General features: G+C 45.5%; 1 protein-coding gene across 2 annotated transcripts in view; it reads left to right on the forward strand.

The window, feature by feature from the left end:
• The first annotated feature begins 1,369 nt into the window (after positions 1–1,369).
• MCU (mitochondrial calcium uniporter) overlaps positions 1,370–16,757 on the forward strand; it is a 96,099-nt gene continuing 80,711 nt past the window's right edge. Inside the window, exons 1-2 of one of the 2 annotated variants that reach the window (XM_075505414.1) lie at positions 1,459–1,586; positions 10,489–10,573. In XM_075505414.1, coding sequence (XP_075361529.1) covers positions 10,562–10,573 — 12 coding nt within the window. In that variant the 5' untranslated portion in view covers positions 1,459–1,586; positions 10,489–10,561. Of the gene's footprint in view, positions 1,587–10,488; positions 10,574–16,757 lie in introns of both variants that reach the window. The other variant, XM_075505412.1, reaches the window with a different exon arrangement.

Here is a 16,757-nt window from a genome sequence, read left to right on the forward strand (position 1 = left end):
TATAGATTTTTTTTTTTTGATCACCCACTTTTTATACCATTCATACCGAAACCGCCACAGGGTGGGATGCCGGATGACCTGGCACCCCAGATCCCTGCGCCTCCCCCACGCTGCATCTCCAGGGCGATGGTGGTGCCTCTGCGGCCTCCCTTGCTGCACCGTGTCTCCCTGCACGCTCTCCCTGGCGCACCCTCTCCCCTAGTGCACACTCTTCCCGGTGCACCTCACCTCCCTGCACCCTCCCTCTGCTGCACCCTGCCTCCCTGCACCCTCTCCCCGCTGCACCCCCCTCCCCATGTGCACCCTCTCCCCACTGCACCCCGTATCCCCGCACCCCCTCCCCATGTGCACCCTCTCCCCTCGCACCCCCTCCCCATGTGCACCCTCTCCCCGCTGCGCCCCGTCTCCTCGCACCCCCTCCCCATGTGCGCCCTCTCCCCGCTGCACCCCGTCTCCCTGCACCCCCTCCCCATGTGCGCCCTCTCCCCGCTGCACCCCGCCTCCTCGCACCCCCTCCCCATGTGCGCCCTCTCCCCGCTGCACCCCACCTCCTCGCACCCCCTCCCCATGTGCACCCTCTCCCCGCTGCACCCCGTCTCCCCGCACCCCCCTCCCCATGTGCACCCTCTCCCCGCTGCACCCCGTCTCCCCGCACCACCCTCCCCATGTGCACCCTCTCCCCGCTGCGCCCCGTCTCCTCGCACCCCCTCCCCATGTGCACCCTCTCCCCGCTGCACCCCGTCTCCCCGCACCCCCCTCCCCATGTGCACCCCCTCCCCGCCGCACCCCGTCTCCCCGCACCCCCCTCCCCATGTGCACCCTCTCCCCGCTGCACCCCGCCTCCTCGCACCCCCTCCCCATGTGCACCCTCTCCCCGCTGCACCCCGTCTCCCCGCACCCCCCTCCCCATGTGCACCCTCTCCCTGCTGCACCCCGTCTCCCCGCACCCCCCTCCCCATGTGCACCCTCTCCCCGCTGCACCCCGTCTCCCCGCACCCCCCTCCCCATGTGCACCCTCTCCCCGCTGCACCCCGTCTCCCCGCACCCCTCTCCCCGCCGGTCCCCTCACGCTCCCAGCCCCGCCCCGGGCGTGGCTCTGGCTCCGCCCCCGGGTTGGCCCCGCCCCGCCGGCCCCGCCCCGCCCCGCCCCGCCCCTGCTGAGGAGTTTCCCGGCCCTCCAGCCCGAGCGCGGCCCCGCCCACCGGCGGCAGGGGAGGGAACGCAGCGGCCAATCGCCTCTCCGAGTAGGGCACCCGCGCGGCGCCGATTGGCGGCCCCGGCCTGGCTTGACGAGCCCAAGGCCGGCGAGGGGGGCGCTCCGATTGGCCGCCGCCGCCGGCCAGCCCCGCCCCGCCGCTCTCCCTCCCCCCCTCCCCCCCCCCGCCCGGGTGGCACCAGCAACCGCCGCCGCCGCCGCTGCCGCCGCAGCAGCCGCAGCGTGAGGCGGCTCCAGCGGCGCGATGGCGGCCACGGCGGGGAGATCGCTGCCGCTCCTCCTCTGCCGCCGCCCCGCCGCGCTGACGGCGGCCGGTTGCTTCCCGGCGCTGGGGCGGCGCCGACAACAGCAGCAGCAGCGACATCGGACGGTGAGTGAGGCTGGAGCCGTGCCCTTCAGGCGGCGGCCGGCTGAGGCGGGCGCGGTGCCGGCGAGCCGCGGGCGGCTGGGGGGCCCCGGCTTTCCCCCCCGCCCCGTTCCTCGGGAGGCGGTGGCTCCCGGTCTGGCCCCGGCAGCTGCGCGTTATTCTTAGCGCCGTCGCCGGGCGAAACTTGAGCGGGGCGGGCGGCGGCAGTCGAGCCCCCGGCCCCGCTCCGGCAGCGCGCAGCTCCTCGGTCCTCCCGCCGCCGGTCCGCCTCAGGAACTAGCGAGCTCCCCCCTCCCCGCCTTGCGCCGTGCCCGTTCTTTCTCCCCTCTTTCTGGAAGGCACCGGAGTGGCCCGGCGGAGCCCGCGGTACGGGGGACGGGCTCCCGGGGCGGGGGTCGGGTCCCGGCGGGGCGCGGCCGCCAGGTGGCGCGTGGGGCCGCCGAGAGCCGGGGGGGGCGGGGGGCGGCAGCCCCCGCCGGGGCGGGGTGGGGGGAGCCAGCATCGGCCCGGGGCACCGGGGCACGGACGGGAGAGGGCGAGCGCAAGTGCCCAGCGGATCTTCGCCTTTTTTTTTTTATTGTTTTCTTCTTTTTTTGCTGCCCCCCTCAAGGTCAGCCAGGGGAGAAGCACTCGGGGGCTCCCCAGATCCGCTCCGAGGCGGTGTCATCCAGGTCGGTGCGGCTTGGGGGGAGCAAAAAAAGCCGATTTTTGTTTGCTTCCCCTGCAGAAGCAGCATGCTTAATGGCTTTGCCAGAAAAGAGAAGACTGGCAGCACATGCGTTGCTTACTATGTGTCTTAGGGTGGAAAAAAACTGTAAAGGCGGCAGGTTGCATCTTGGAGCTCGAAAGATTTGCTAAAAATACCGGGAGGTTTTTTCTTTTTAAACTAAGGGAACAGCATGTAACCGTGGGATATTATTCTAGCTTTTGCCACAATCTGTTTTATTGCTGCCTATAAAAAAAGCTGCCGTTGGAGGTGCGCACCTGTCACTCACTTGTTGTTTTGCTGAAGCAACTAATCGCGAAACTACGTAAAGCCACTGAAATCGTGTATTAATCGGGTGATGGAGCAGGCCTCTGAGCTCCATTGGAATAGCAGATATAATGCTGGATCCCTAGGGTACTGTTTAAAGAGTAGCTAAGCATTTGTGCCTTGTATCTTCAGGGTGCCAGTAGTTCCTCTGACGGTGTCAGTATGTTTTCACAGCAATGGGATGCCAGAGGTTCTGTTGATATCAAGTGTCTCAATTGCATCAGTCCCATGTTTGCAGTGCGGTCGTGCACATGTGTGAAGTGACTTCTGCAGCATTGACCTCAGACTTCGTAAATACCAACCTGACAAGTGAGGCCGCTGGTACCCTGGATTCTGGTTGAGTGTGGAACAGCCTTTTCAGCTTTTTAAATTATCATTTCAGTTGTCACTTTTAGCAGTCTCTGGCCTAGAAAATAATAAGTTATTTATCTAAATTTAAGTTGACCTTTGCAATTAATTTAACAGAGACTCAGATTCATGCTTGATTCCGCTAATCAGGCTAAGTGTTGCAGTAAACATGCAATAAGATTAAAAACAACCATTAAAGATTTCCTGAATCTCTTCTGTTTGTCTGGGATCCTTTGCTGCTGCTGTGGCCCATAGCTGAGCGGACGGGGCTGAAGTGTGGGCACGCTCGGGAGCACGCTAAAATTGTACTGTCTAAGCCGACTCTTTCAGGTGCTCAGGGAAGAAGGATTTTGCTTGTGTCCCATGGACTGATGATTAGAAAGTTGTTCTGCCTTTAGTATCGGCTGGGTTATGCTCTTTGATTTTTGGCAGCTTGGCTGTTAGCCATTTGTGGTGTTGCAGTGATTAGTTTTTGGGGTTTTCTTCTTTTCAACAGGGAGATTGTACACAAGTCAGTTCACTAGGTGTTCAATGGTAAAGTGTCCCTATGAACCTAGCGATCAAGTGAAAGCTTGCTCAGAGCAGGTCAGTACCCAGTATGTTGTTTCTTTTGACAGAATCCGTAATGTGCCTATTTATCTCCTCACAGAAAAGATGAGTTATCCTTCTGTCACGCTGCAATTGAGAAACTATGTGGACCGGTGGGAGAGAGTAGAGACCCCAGAGCTGCCGAACCCTAGAGTAAATGATCTCCAAGGAGAAATTACAGGAACTGGAGCTCTTCATAATAAAGAGAAAATCGAAAGGAGGTTGCTGCAAAGAGAAAGCATAAAAACATAAAACCTGTGTTGGGTAGGAGAAGAAGTAATGGGCTTACAGTGTGAGACCAGGGATTTGGTTAGGTGCTGGGAATCTTTTACTGACAGAGTAGTGCAATGCTGAATTATTTCCTGGGAAAGCTGTTCAATCCTCAGTATTGGAGGTGGTTAGGACAGGTTAGACTTGCATCAATTGGTTATGGCTCATGAAGAATCGATCCTGCTCTGTGATAGGACTGGGCCGTATAAGCTTCCTGAGTCGATAAATGATATAAGAAAATAGGTAGGAAAAGTTTGTGTAATATAGGTGTAATTAACAGAGTGATTACATTAGGTAATCACTCTGTTAATTGTTTTTAGTATTTGTTTTTTGTACAATGTGCAGTATTGTTTTTAGTACAATAAATCCTACTCTTACGTCTCAGGATGGCTGGTTTCAAGCAGAGGTTATAAATTAAATGGGCTTTCTTGAAATAGGGAGGAGATGCTAAATGGTCTTATGGATGAGTTCTTTCAAAAGGATATAAATATGCTGGAAGAGCCTGGACCAATTGACCAGACAACAGTGAGAGGACAGTACTTTAAAACAAACAAACAAACCCATCCCTCCAGATGGGTAAAGGGTAAAGAATGAGGTTGTGATAACATCAAACAGTAGCAAGGGCAAGGAGGTCTGAACTCGCTCTTGAATAAATACTTGGTTTATGAAGGTTCAGATGGGAATACAGTGATATTGGGGAGATGTAGGGCTTGAATGAAGCATTCACAGCTTTCTTAAGAGTTTTGAAAGCTGAGAGAGTTGGGAAAGGTCAGCAGGCTCAGCATATCGATGTGGGGTTATGGAGGACACAGTGAGTCTTCACATTGTGTCCTAGCTGAACAGGATGTGAGAGATCTTAGAAGGAGGATGCAGAAAATTTGAATGAGAAATGCATTTATTGATCTCAGAATAGGAAGAAGCAGGCAAGAGGAAGTGTTCACTGGTACTTGTGAATTTGCTCTCTGAAAGAGATGATGATGTGCCTCGCAGGGTGACTGTGAATGGCAAGGAGGGAGTCAGTTGGCATAACCATGTAGAAAGTGGGGCTGGAGCATATATAGTGTTGGAAGAATATGGCAGAGCTGAGTCAATGGACTTACAGTAGCAGTATCTGAGTTTGCATCTCTTTTCCACTTCCCCAGTCTTGCTTAAACATGAGAGCGGAAGAAGCCTTGCAGAGGAGGAGAGAGTCAACAAGCGCCTTGGCAGTGGAGAAACTGCAGAAGTAGGCTGGAGGGGTTGTCATGTCAGGGGGAGTGGGTGAATGGCTACAGCTTTGGAGATGAGTAGGGGCTGGATAGTTAGTAGAGCGAAACATCAATAGTATTGGTGTTTGATTTAAATTGGTGCTGGAAGTGCTTCCTTGTTAGGAGGGAACTATGGAGATCTGATGCATTGGTGGGCGGTCACATGCGAAGATGGGAGGTGAGAGAGGCAGTTTGTTTAATCAGGATAAGGTAACTTGGTAACCAGAAATGGCAAAAGTCAGTACCAGCAAGCAAGATGAGGTGGAATGAAAAGTATTGTGTGTGGTTTCTTTTTCTATGCGCCAGCTACATGCAAGAAGTGGCAAAGGATGGAGAAGCAGGAAGAGTGGCGGGGAGGAGCCTGGCTGGTGCTGGTCAGCAGAGGGTTGGGCTGTCACAAGGTGTGCCATGGGATACGAATGCACAGTCCTGTGCATGGACTTTTTAAGCAATGGGAGTGGAACCAGGATGGAGCCAAGTGCTTGGTGGGCGATTGGGTGGCTTTTCTCAGTTTAGTGGTGATTGCTAGGTCATAAACTGGTGGGAAGCATAGCAGCCATAAATCACAATACTACCTACTAATTAAGGGCCTTGTCCTGCAGTAATTTCTGGTGCTTAATACAAAAATTGCTGCTATTTTCCTGTTAGACGGCTTGCCCTCAGGAGTGTGGAGAAAGAATTAAAGTGGATGTTCCTCAGAGGAAACTTCCTTATGAAGAAAGGGAAGCCTCTTCTTTGACTCCTACTTGTTCTGGGTGCTGTGGGTGTTGAAGGTAAGCTGCCAGCGGTGAGAGCTCCACACCACTGAGATGCAGTGGGGCTGGGAAGCAGTCCTTTGTGAAAAAGGTTCACAAAGAAGTAAGCTATAAACCTTTCTCAAGTATGCAGTGGTAGACAAAGGACTTAAATAAAATGCTCTGCTTTTGCATGTTGAATGCCTAATCTTCATGGCTTTCTTCCTACAAAGATTAGAGTCTCTTGTTATTGCATTTCTTAGTGCATGTGGCCAGTGGTTGAGTTATGTTGGATTGGTATGTAATCAGCTGGTTCAGATATGGAAAAAATACCTGTAGAAAATCAGGGGCTTGGCTGTATGTGGCGTTCCTATGGTAGTTAACCCTGGCAATTCTGGGTAGATCAGGAATGACTCCTAGTGACAACTTCTAAGCCTAAAAAGGAAAAACTGAACCTAATTGAACTGCAGCCAAATTTCAGGTAGGTATTGGGCAACCTGCAGCTTTTTAATCCTGGTCCTCATCTGGAGGAGAGATACTTGTGTTGATCAGTCCTCCAAGCGGGGTAGGATTTTGGTGCAGGTAGCCCTGTATTCAGGATGCAGTAGAGAGCGTACCCCACAAAGACGAGAGGACTTAGTGCCAAGGAAAGGTGTCCTGGAATGTGAGAAGCCTTGGGAGGAAGATACAATGGACATCGTGCTGATGCTGTCCTTTACTTGTCATAGATACAATGTGTGTTTGGTGATATTTTTTATTTTTTTTTCCCCCCCATGCTATGGCTGAAACTGTTGCAGCATCAACTTCCAGAGAAGCTGTTGTTCAGTAGTGTGGTAATAATTTCCCTTGTGGGCCCCTGTAACCAGCTCAAGCCCTTGCTGTCACAAGCAACGGTTTATTGCCCTACTGTTGCCCATCTCTTGAAACAAGTTTATTTAACAGGTGAAGCTTGGGGCTCACAAAACTCAGGTAGCAGCAGTGACTGGCTGCAAGGATGGTGAGACTTGGAAGAATATTTTGGTGTGGTGTCTGTATTTTTTGCTGAGGATGGAAACTGGCGGGCTGCTTTAATTAACTTCTGTTTTCCTGACCTTGCATACTGCTAATTGTAATTTTCAAATGAATGATTAAAAAGCTGAAGAACTGGTGGCTGTCTGGTGGTTTGAAGGGGCATAAAACAATTATTCTTTCTGGATCTTTGGCTGCACTTGTTGCCTACCCTGACCTCAAATGTCTCCCATGCTGGGACATCCATAGGAGCAGTGACATGCATGCTGCAAACGAGGAAGAGATGCATCTGGTGTCACTTTGGATGTCAAGATGGGATGTGGCTTGAACTACAATATAAATAAATGGAAAGAATTGCTTTGACCGTAAAGATGGGTCTCCACCATTGTCCCTTTTCTCCTGTTTCTTCCCTTGCCTCCTCCCCATGCACACACACTTGCTGTCCCACTGATTCCTCGTTCGCCTCACCCTGGCAGAGGGTGGTGAAAATGTAACAATTCTCGTAGCTGTCATTGCCACTTGCCCACTCTAGTGCTGCTTAAATTGATTAAAATGCAAGGTGAAGCAAGGTCTGCCGCCTCATACCAGATTTACTGCCAGAGGGAAGGCTATGGCTCAATGCTATTTTGAAAGGTTCAGAAGGAAAGAAAAGTTTTTCAATGTTTTTACTCCAAATGAGAGGAGGGAATCTCCCCTTAGCTAATTATAGAGCAATGGAATACCAGTATTACGTTGAAAATTTTTTGCTTTTTAGCTTTTTTGTTAGATTGTGTTGGGATTTTTTTTGCATGAGCAAAAATTTAGAGGGGGATGACCAGCAAATATTTCTTGGTGTATGAAAGTGGCTGACACATTCTCTTGATCATATTTATTCTTAAAGAGCAAAATAGGTTTTGAAGGGAGGCTGAACTAAAAAAAAAAAAAAGGCATTTCATAGCTTTTGATGTGCCTGTTCATTCAGTGAATAGGAAAAAAGTTTTACTTGGTAGTGTCCAGAGAACACCCTTCTAGGGCTCTCTTTATGTGAAAGAGGGGTGCTGTCAGAAAGGAGTAGATGTTGGGGTTTTTTGAAAATTATTTGATCAAGTTTTTTTAAAATTTATAACTCAGCCTGTGGGAATAATCAAGACTTTGTATGTAGGGTCTGTGATGGGAAAGGAAGTTACAGTCATGGTAAAATTGCTCCAGTCATTAATAAAAAAATTTCAGGACAGATCTCTTTCCCTGTGGGGAGTGTTTCTCAGCTGCTCTCAGAGAGGATGGGTCTAGCTCTCCTTACCAGACTCAAGCCTGAAAAAGAAAAAGAAAAAAAATTTAAAATATTTTGTTGTTGTTCATTTTCTAAAGCTGTCTTTAGACTAATCTTAAAAATGAAACTTTCTGTGTGAGTAGGTCCCACCCAGTCTTGAGGGTGAAATGTAACTTTTATGATTTCATGTCAGATTTGTGCTATGAGTCACTTGTTTGCCATTCTATAAAATAGCATACAGCTGACACAAATCTGTAATTTAAATTATTTTCCCATTTGCAGGTCCATGGAAATGTAGAAATGGTTTTAGATTTTGGGTGGCTTTATTTTTGTTCTTTTGTTTCCTTATTTATTGTAGTGTCAGCTGGTGGTCACTCTTCTTGATATCCCAACTGCTGCTTTCTGCTCCCATGGCCTCTGGTAGTCCTGAGTGGGATGAGGAACTGTCTTTGACAAATTTTGCTAGATGAAACTGTGTGCTCTCTGCTCGCCATGGAGGAATACTTCTAATCTCTGAAGTGCTCTCTGGGTGAGAGACCACCTGTGATACTGCTGACGTAGTTTTCATCGTATTTCGGTACTTCCTTTTTGAGGCAAACTAGAGTGATATGGCTTTAAGGACTGTTTTGTCCTGGAGTATTAGTGACGAAAAGAAAATTACTTGTCCCTTTAATAGTAAAGTTTTGGCAAAGGGTTTTCTTCCTGTTATTAAAGTCTCAATTGGTCATCAAAATGAGATGTCATTTTAATGAAGATGAAAATATGCAGCACTTGAATGCTATGTGGAATTATTTTCCAGTAGGGCAAGCCTATGGGGTATTGCTTATGTCTCATGTAAAATATGAAGCATGTCCGCTATCTTTTTCTGCATTCTTGGCAGCTCTTAAGGAATTAGGAAATGTAGAAAAAACTTGCATAAGCAGGAGAGGAAAAAAACGTGGCAAACCAGCTTGTTTCAGTGATTTGCTTTTGTTGGCTTCCCCAGGAGGAAGGGACTGCCATGCGATGAGGAAACTTTCAAATCTCTGAAAGTGCTTTTTGGAATAATTAAAACTCAAATTTCACTTGGGTAGATAACTTAGGAAGGATCTACTGGGGGGTGACCACCATAAAATACCCTGTGGGTGATTGTCAGTCTTGTGTTCTGTCCTGCAGCTGGCTGGGAAAAAAATAATTCACTCTGAGGTCATAGCCTGAGAAGTTTTATAGGGTTTAAGAAAAGCTTTGTGGAATGTATTGCTGTTGTGAGAGAATTTTGGAATAATGCTATGGTAACAATTTTGCTTGTTTACATCACATAGGTCCCAAGACCTGTACGTAGCTTGCTGCTCCTTGCATTATCTGAACCTTACGTAGACTCCAGGTGGTGTGAGGTTGTCGAAATGGGGCGAGGGAGAATGGTTGCCAGATAAAAGTGGTAAGCCTTGGCTTTGCAATGTACCTCAGAGCAGGATCTATTCCTCTGTGTGTGTGCAGGAGCTGGGGACGCCTGAGCCCTCTATCAGATGGGTACTGCACAGAGCTTCTCACTGCAGAGCATCTGAGTATGGAGTTAGGTGAGGCCACCTTTGCTAGTGGATTTAACTTTAATTAGTTGACATACACGGATTGGAAGGAGGAATGCCAAATAACTGGTTTCTAGGATCCATGTGCATGCAATTTCAGGTGGGGAACCTCATTGAGCAGTTTGTGAGTGAAGTGACTGTAGGGTCGGAGGCTGGCAAACAGCATCCTTTCCTTCCAGATTATGAGGGGAGTTTCCAGCTCATCCTCCAATTTTTTAGGTCAGTTGCTGGAAAAGAGTCTGAAGTTGCTCCATGTTTTCTCCGTTCCGTGTCACCATATTACATTGAAAAGCACTAAGCTAGGCAAAGCTTTCCTTTTTTTATTTTATGAAGAATGTTGTGTTTCCTTGAGCTCCATAGTGAGTTTATTTGGATGAGCTCTTGTCAATTACTCCTGTACCTTGGAGCTAAGGTACCTTAGGTACTACTGTACCTAAGGAAAAACGTGTTTCCTAAATGTAGTAATGGAGGTGGCTTGAGACTTGTATATTTTGGAAATGGCTGGAAGAGCAACTTTAAGAACCGTTCAGTTAGAACCCGACATATGGTCCTTGTAAACGCATCGCTTTGTCAATGATTTGTAGAAGGTATAGCTTCCGATGAGCAGGAGGTACTCCCTTGACATATGGGCTTGCTCACTGTCAGCTGAAACATGAATTGGCGGTATCTGCTGAACCGCGACTGTTTATTCCTTGTTAGCTGCTCTTCTCTTCTATGTGGTTTCCTTCATCTGTGTGCCTACCTGTCACTTGACTTACGTACTGTAGACCCCCTTGTTAAGGCATGGTGGTGAATGTCTCAAGCCCTCATTTTCTTCTGCCAAAAATGACTACTAATGATGCTGTGTTCTTTTTGATTTGCAGCTGAAATCTGTAGAATGAATAGCAAATCGATGTTCATCAGCCAGAATGCAGGTTGTGAAATTTAATCAGAATAATGAACTCTAAGGTATGTCTCGAAATTAAAGAAATTAGTTGTGACAGTTTATTGTAAAAGGAAATAGTTACTCTCTCCACTTAAACTATTTTTTAAAAATATGTCTTCATAATTTACCCATGTCAATTTTCTTAGATGTTTGCACTTAAGTGATAGCGAGTTTTCTGCCTGGCAAAGTAAATCCAAAAGTGGCAATTTAAATACTGCTCCAACAAATGAAGATTTTAAGAGAAAATGGGCTGTCCAAGATGGCACAAGAGTGACATGGGAATTTTTCAAGTTGCGTGTTAGAAAGCGATAGCTGGGGTCTGGTACGTAATGCTTACCACTGAGAACAAATTGATATAACATGTCCCATTCTTTTTTTCTGGTTCTAGACAAAACTCGGACACAGTCAATATGCAATGCAGCAGTAACCTTTTTGAAGTCATTTAAATTAATTGGGAACCTGTCTGAAACAGCGCAGAGATTCTTGTGTGGGGGATAGATGGGAGGGAAGGCTGGCAGAGAAAGTAATTTCTCTCTGAAATAACAGTGAACTGAAAAAGTGCAGAGATTTCCCAGGGGAAAATAATGCGGTTCCTTTTTTGGAATGAAAATGCTTTAATTTGTCACGCGACTTGGGAAATCCTCTTGGCCCCTTGTAGAGGGGAAAGGGGGAGTTGAATGTTTCATCAGATGACAGAGCATGGCATGTTTGTGATGGATAACAGCATCTGCTGCATAAAGAGCTCCCAAGGGAGACTGCTGCTTGCTGCAAGGCTATTCCTGTTATCAAGGGACTTGATTCTAAGGCAGTGATAACAGAAATTCCATTGTCTAAATATTTAGTAGATTTGATAATTACACTAGTACAGCGCTGTATGGTTTCCTCTGAGTTTGGGGATATTGTATTTAAGAGGAGAGTAGGATTCTTCACTTGGATTTGGGTGTAAGGGATTCAAGAGAACCAAATCTATCTTAAGAAAGAAGAGTTGTATTACGACCGATGTATATTGCTAGTAATGAAACAAGCTCCAAATACTCCCCTCTGAATTAAAGGAATATATTAAAGAATTTTCCCTTCCTGTTGCAAGTTCCAGATAAGCCGCTCTTGTACTTTATGAACTGCCTGGAAAACTTACAATGGAGTGCTATTTGGCTTTCATTCAGGCTATGGTCAGTGCCATGCATCACACAGAAGGACTGAGGAAGCAGAGGGCATATTGCTTGAGACTATTTCCAGGCAAGTGAAGGCAGTAGGACTAAGTGTTATGTGAATAACCAGACTCCATTTTGGCCCCAGCATCACGTGAGATTGAACATCCTGGTTTACTTGCAGCCTGCTGCAAAATATCAGGTTGGTTAATCAGAGGTAACTTTGCTGTTTTGAGGCAGCAATTTTTTTCTGAAAAGCTTTTTCATTAATAGAGCTTTTTCATCATTTAAAAGGGTTGTTGCTAGAACTTCTTGCGCTCTTAAAAAGCATGTTACAGTGCCATATTATTCACAGAATTTACTGGCCAGACAGATGAGGCGAGGCTCTGAAAGGAGAGATATTTTGCAACATTTCCAGCCAGAGTCTCAATGTGGACCTGTTTGTTTTTTTTTTTTCTGGGTTGGTTTTTTTTTTTGACACCTGTAAAAGTGGTGTTGAAAGGAGAAACAGTTACATGTGTTGAAATGTCCATTCAGGTTGCTTGGCGGGGTGATGCAAGTCTGCTTGCTAAGTAACAAGAAGCTGATGGCCCAAAACAGAGCTTTGGTTTGAAGCCAAAAAGCCACCGATTTCTCTGACCACAAAGTTGAATAGAGTGATGGTGTCCAATATTAATTTTATCTTAAGAATAATTTTATGCAAAGATAAAGAACATGACTCAGATATGCATGCGTACTCATTAAAAATAAATCATAATTTTGAATCAGCTAGTCACTCTTGTGAGTAGGAGTGACCATTTCCATATTTCCTTTTGGCATTTAATGCTCAAGAGAGTAATTTTAAACAAATAGTTTCACAAAGTACTCCTTTTCATTATTTAGCTAGATTGAGTAGGGCAGGATATGAGACACTGCAGATATGGTCGTCTTAGTTGGCAAGGATCCTGTAAGAAAGGACTTTGAGAAAAGCATCAATACTACACAGGCACTTGTGAAATGAATTGTTTTGTAAATAGCATTTTGAACAGACATTTTTATCTTTCTCCAAAGGTGGGTTGTTTCTGTTGACTGTTCCTCTACACCATTCAGTTTTTCTCTATTTAGCAGCTCCTTTTCTTGTGCTGAATGTCTGCTTGTAACTATAGCATCATGCTTTTTTCTTTTTGCAGTCAATGATACACCTATTATATCTGTTGCTGGACATCCTTCTCTCTCCTGTCGTGAGCATGCTGGTAACACACAGCTCCAGTTTGAGTAGAGCGCTGAGGGCTTTGGAACTAGGGCAATGAGTTTGGTGGAGATGGTGTTTTCAAGACCTACTTCTTGGGCAAGCATGGAAGTAAAAACTGCTCTTGGTGGCTCAGATGAGAGATCCAGGCTTTTTTTTTTTTTTTTTTTTTTTTTGTCTTGGGCTGAAAAATAATCAGACTCCAGTTTGATACAGTATTACTCCTCAAGGTTAGGAACTGGGTGTCCCCTGAATTATTCAAGTATCAGTGAAGAGGAGAGGAATAGACAAGAACACCTAAGCATACAACAGTGTTGCTTTCAGGATTTAAAACAAACACTCTTTTCTCCTAAGGAATTGTTCGTCATTGTGGTCAGTCAGATGTAATTAATTTCTTAGTTTGTCCTTTGAAGAGAGGTAGGTGTGTAATTGACTCATCCTAAACACTTTTACCCACATTTTTACTTTCACTTAGGAGATTTGGCAACACTCATAAAGCCAAATTGCTATGATTAGCCTGACATTTTATATAATGGAGTGCACCGTAGAGGGCTGTTTGTTCTTGGAATTACAGTGTCGAAGCACCACAGTACCTTTCAAGGCAGTATTTACATAATTTGTGTGAATTTGTACACTAGATGGAATCCGCATTGCCATGGGATAAGCAAAGAATAGGTGTATCTTCATGTTCACTGTGTATCCGAACTAGTTAGTATATGGGTTTGATGGCAACACAGAGCTCTGTTTGCCTGTTTCAGGATGTGATTTGTCTAGCCACAAGTTAGAGCTGATGATACTTCAAGCAGGATTCTGATTCATGAACACTTACAAGTTTTCTTACAATCTTGGGAATGTGGAAATACACGGCTTGCAGGCACGTGAAGAAAGCTGAATTGCTATCATAGTGCTCTGAGACACCCTACTATATGGGTGTCTAAGTAAGCTGACTGTGGAAACCCATGCCTCACTAGGGATGCATATCATTACTCAGGTCTATCATTACTGAATTGCTTGGCTAAAAAGTAAAGTAAGTCCTTACCTTCTTTCCACTGAACACACACATACACACAAAACCCTCTGATTGTTGTATGGTAATTTTTTAAATGCACTTGAGCTCTGTTACTCTGCTTCCTTCAAGCTTTTCTAAAGAAAAGAAAGCAACAAAACAAAAGCTTTCAATTGTCATACTTTCCAAGTTCAGGATGCTTTCATTTTTCATAGTACTAACTCGTATGCCATGAATCTTGTTTTTAGGTTAGGCTAATTGAGTTCTCAAAAATATTTCCGTTTTTCTCCATTTATATGTATGAGGTAGTTTAAAACACTTCTACATGAGTTAGTTTGGCCACAATTTGCCTTGGAAAAAGCATTCTCTCAAACACTTCATTTGAAGACAGTTATACTTACCTGCTAGCGACCGGCTTGGTTTGCTAGCACTGCAAATAATAGGCATGAAACTGTTTAACCTAAAGCGATTAGAATTTGCATTTTATGAGCTGTGTTTACGGCTGCAGCTGTCCAGCTCTGGCTTTATCTCTGCACTGGGATGAAGCTTGCACCTTAATATTAATTGTCAGTCATCGTAATCACTGAGTTATATGAGGCTTTTCCCATCCTCATTAGCAGTCTCTGCAAGCTTTCCAGCCTGAAGCCTGTACAAATGAACAGATCTACCTCTAGGTTGTCTGTTGTCTGAAGAAATATAACTAGTCAAAATAGAATAAAACTTATTGTTGTTGTTGTTACTGTATCTTCTCTCCTACTGCAATGGTATTTTGCTGAGTCTCTCAGCTTCTACTGTAGGCTGTCTGAGATGCATGAAGAGCTGGTACATAAACATGAGATAAGCACTGGAAATTTGGGCGACTTCTTGGTAGGGAAGTCTTGATTTATTGTGTATTACCTGAAGGTGAAAATCCTTCCAGCTCTCACTGTGAAAAATACCTATGTAATTCATTGCAGAACTGAAAAATATTACACATGTTGAAAGGACACTATAAGTATAATAACTTCATATTTTTAAATTGGTTAATGAAGTTTAAGTTGAGCAATACTGGAAGTCAAGTTGGTAAGTTGCTGATCCGTATAAATAAATCTCACTGACTTACTGGGAAGCTAGTTGTTTTCCAAGCTAGAGGAGGAGAGTTCCAGGCAGAAAATAAAAAATAATGGGGAAAAAGAAGGTAGATGAAGAATAGGATGCAGTTGAACTATTGTCATCTGTTTGTATTCCACTTTGCCGTCTATCATTATTATCATTATAAGTACAGGAATTTGATGGCACATCAAAGCACTTCAGTGACTTCTTTTATATACCTGATTTATATTCTCGTAACTTTGGTGCAAAGATGCTGTTCTTACTCACCACTTAGTCTTTCTAGTGCTGTTGCTGCAATGTTACTTTTTCCCCCTTGCTTGATAGTGTACTCACAATCATAAACACTTTTTTTTTTCTCCTGTGCTAAGGCTTTTATCTAGCAATATGGTTTTTTCCTCATCCTTGCTGTGAGAATAAGATTACCATGTTATTGTGGGGCTATTAGTTGCACTTTTCCAAAAGAGTCTGAAGGAGCACGAACCTTACACATGACCCAACATAAAACATATTAACTTTTAACAGTTATAATTTCTGTTTGCAGGCTTAATTGTGATGCGGCTTTTGCAGGTAAATAATCTGATAGGAGAAAAATAACCAGTCTCTGACTAGACACTTGCTTCTTTTCTACCCACAGCTCTGATCAGGCATTCATTATCTTTCCCTCTACACAGTAATTGGGATTGAGCTATGAAGCTCACAGGTTGAACATAATATTAATCTTGTGTCCTGAAGAGAGGAGATGGGAAGGTATGCCTTTGTGATGCCTTCCTGTGACTGGAGTGACAGCGCAAATGATCTGCTTTTTTGTTGGCTTTAGCTAGTGTTCATTGCTTTATATACCAGCTTTTAGGTAATAATCAGGTAGAATTTAGTATAATAAAGTTGAATATAACATGTGACAAAGCAATGTGAAGCTTTCCTTTCCTACTAAAAGCTGCTGGTTTCTTTTTTCTTATTTAGTTGCATAGGAAACATCCTGAGTTCCTCAGCTATAAAGACTGCTAGTAGGGCAAGAGGTTTTCTCAGAAACACTTTTATATTGCAGTGTGGACTGTATGAATGTTAGCATTAGTTTTTGTAGGTATAATCTAGTGTCCCGTGCTTTCTTTGGAGTACAGGACCTCCTCCCTTTGGAGTAGCAGTCTTTGCTTTATCTGTCACGAGACAAGGCATCTCCCTGCATCCTGTGGAACAAAATACTATTGCATATGGGTGTGTTTTGCCTTAAGTTGATACTTAAATGAAAATTGCCTTTGGATCTCTGAAAGAGGCCCCTCAACGTTCCTTGCAACCTGTTTAGTCCACTGAGCACTATTTCTTTTGATTGCTGAGAGCTACTTCCAGCCCCTGTGATGCTGGAGGTACCCTTGCTGCTAATGTTTCGGTTGCGCCCTATTGTGTCTTCAAATGGGTGTGTATCTAACGAGGTGCACTCTCACCTTGTATGTCAGTCCTTTCTTTCTTTGTAGTGCTTGTTCTGGTGTTTCTGAGGTGCTGTGCCTCTCTGTATAGCTACTGACTGTGACTAATGCCTTCTTTGCTGAAAAAGCTAAGTACCAGTAGCTGGCAAGATTAATTTTATATAATGTGCTGACTTGAAGCTCCAGAGCCTCCAATAATAAATGTCTTACTTATGCATCTCTCCTGGTCCTCTCCCTTTTCTTCTGTCTTCTACCAAGCCTAGTTTCTAAAAAAACACACAATCCCAAACAGAGTGCACAGTGGTGTAAAAG

This window comes from Mycteria americana, chromosome 6 (assembly GCF_035582795.1).
Source record: "Mycteria americana isolate JAX WOST 10 ecotype Jacksonville Zoo and Gardens chromosome 6, USCA_MyAme_1.0, whole genome shotgun sequence".
NCBI classification, from domain to species: domain Eukaryota; kingdom Metazoa; phylum Chordata; class Aves; order Ciconiiformes; family Ciconiidae; genus Mycteria; species Mycteria americana.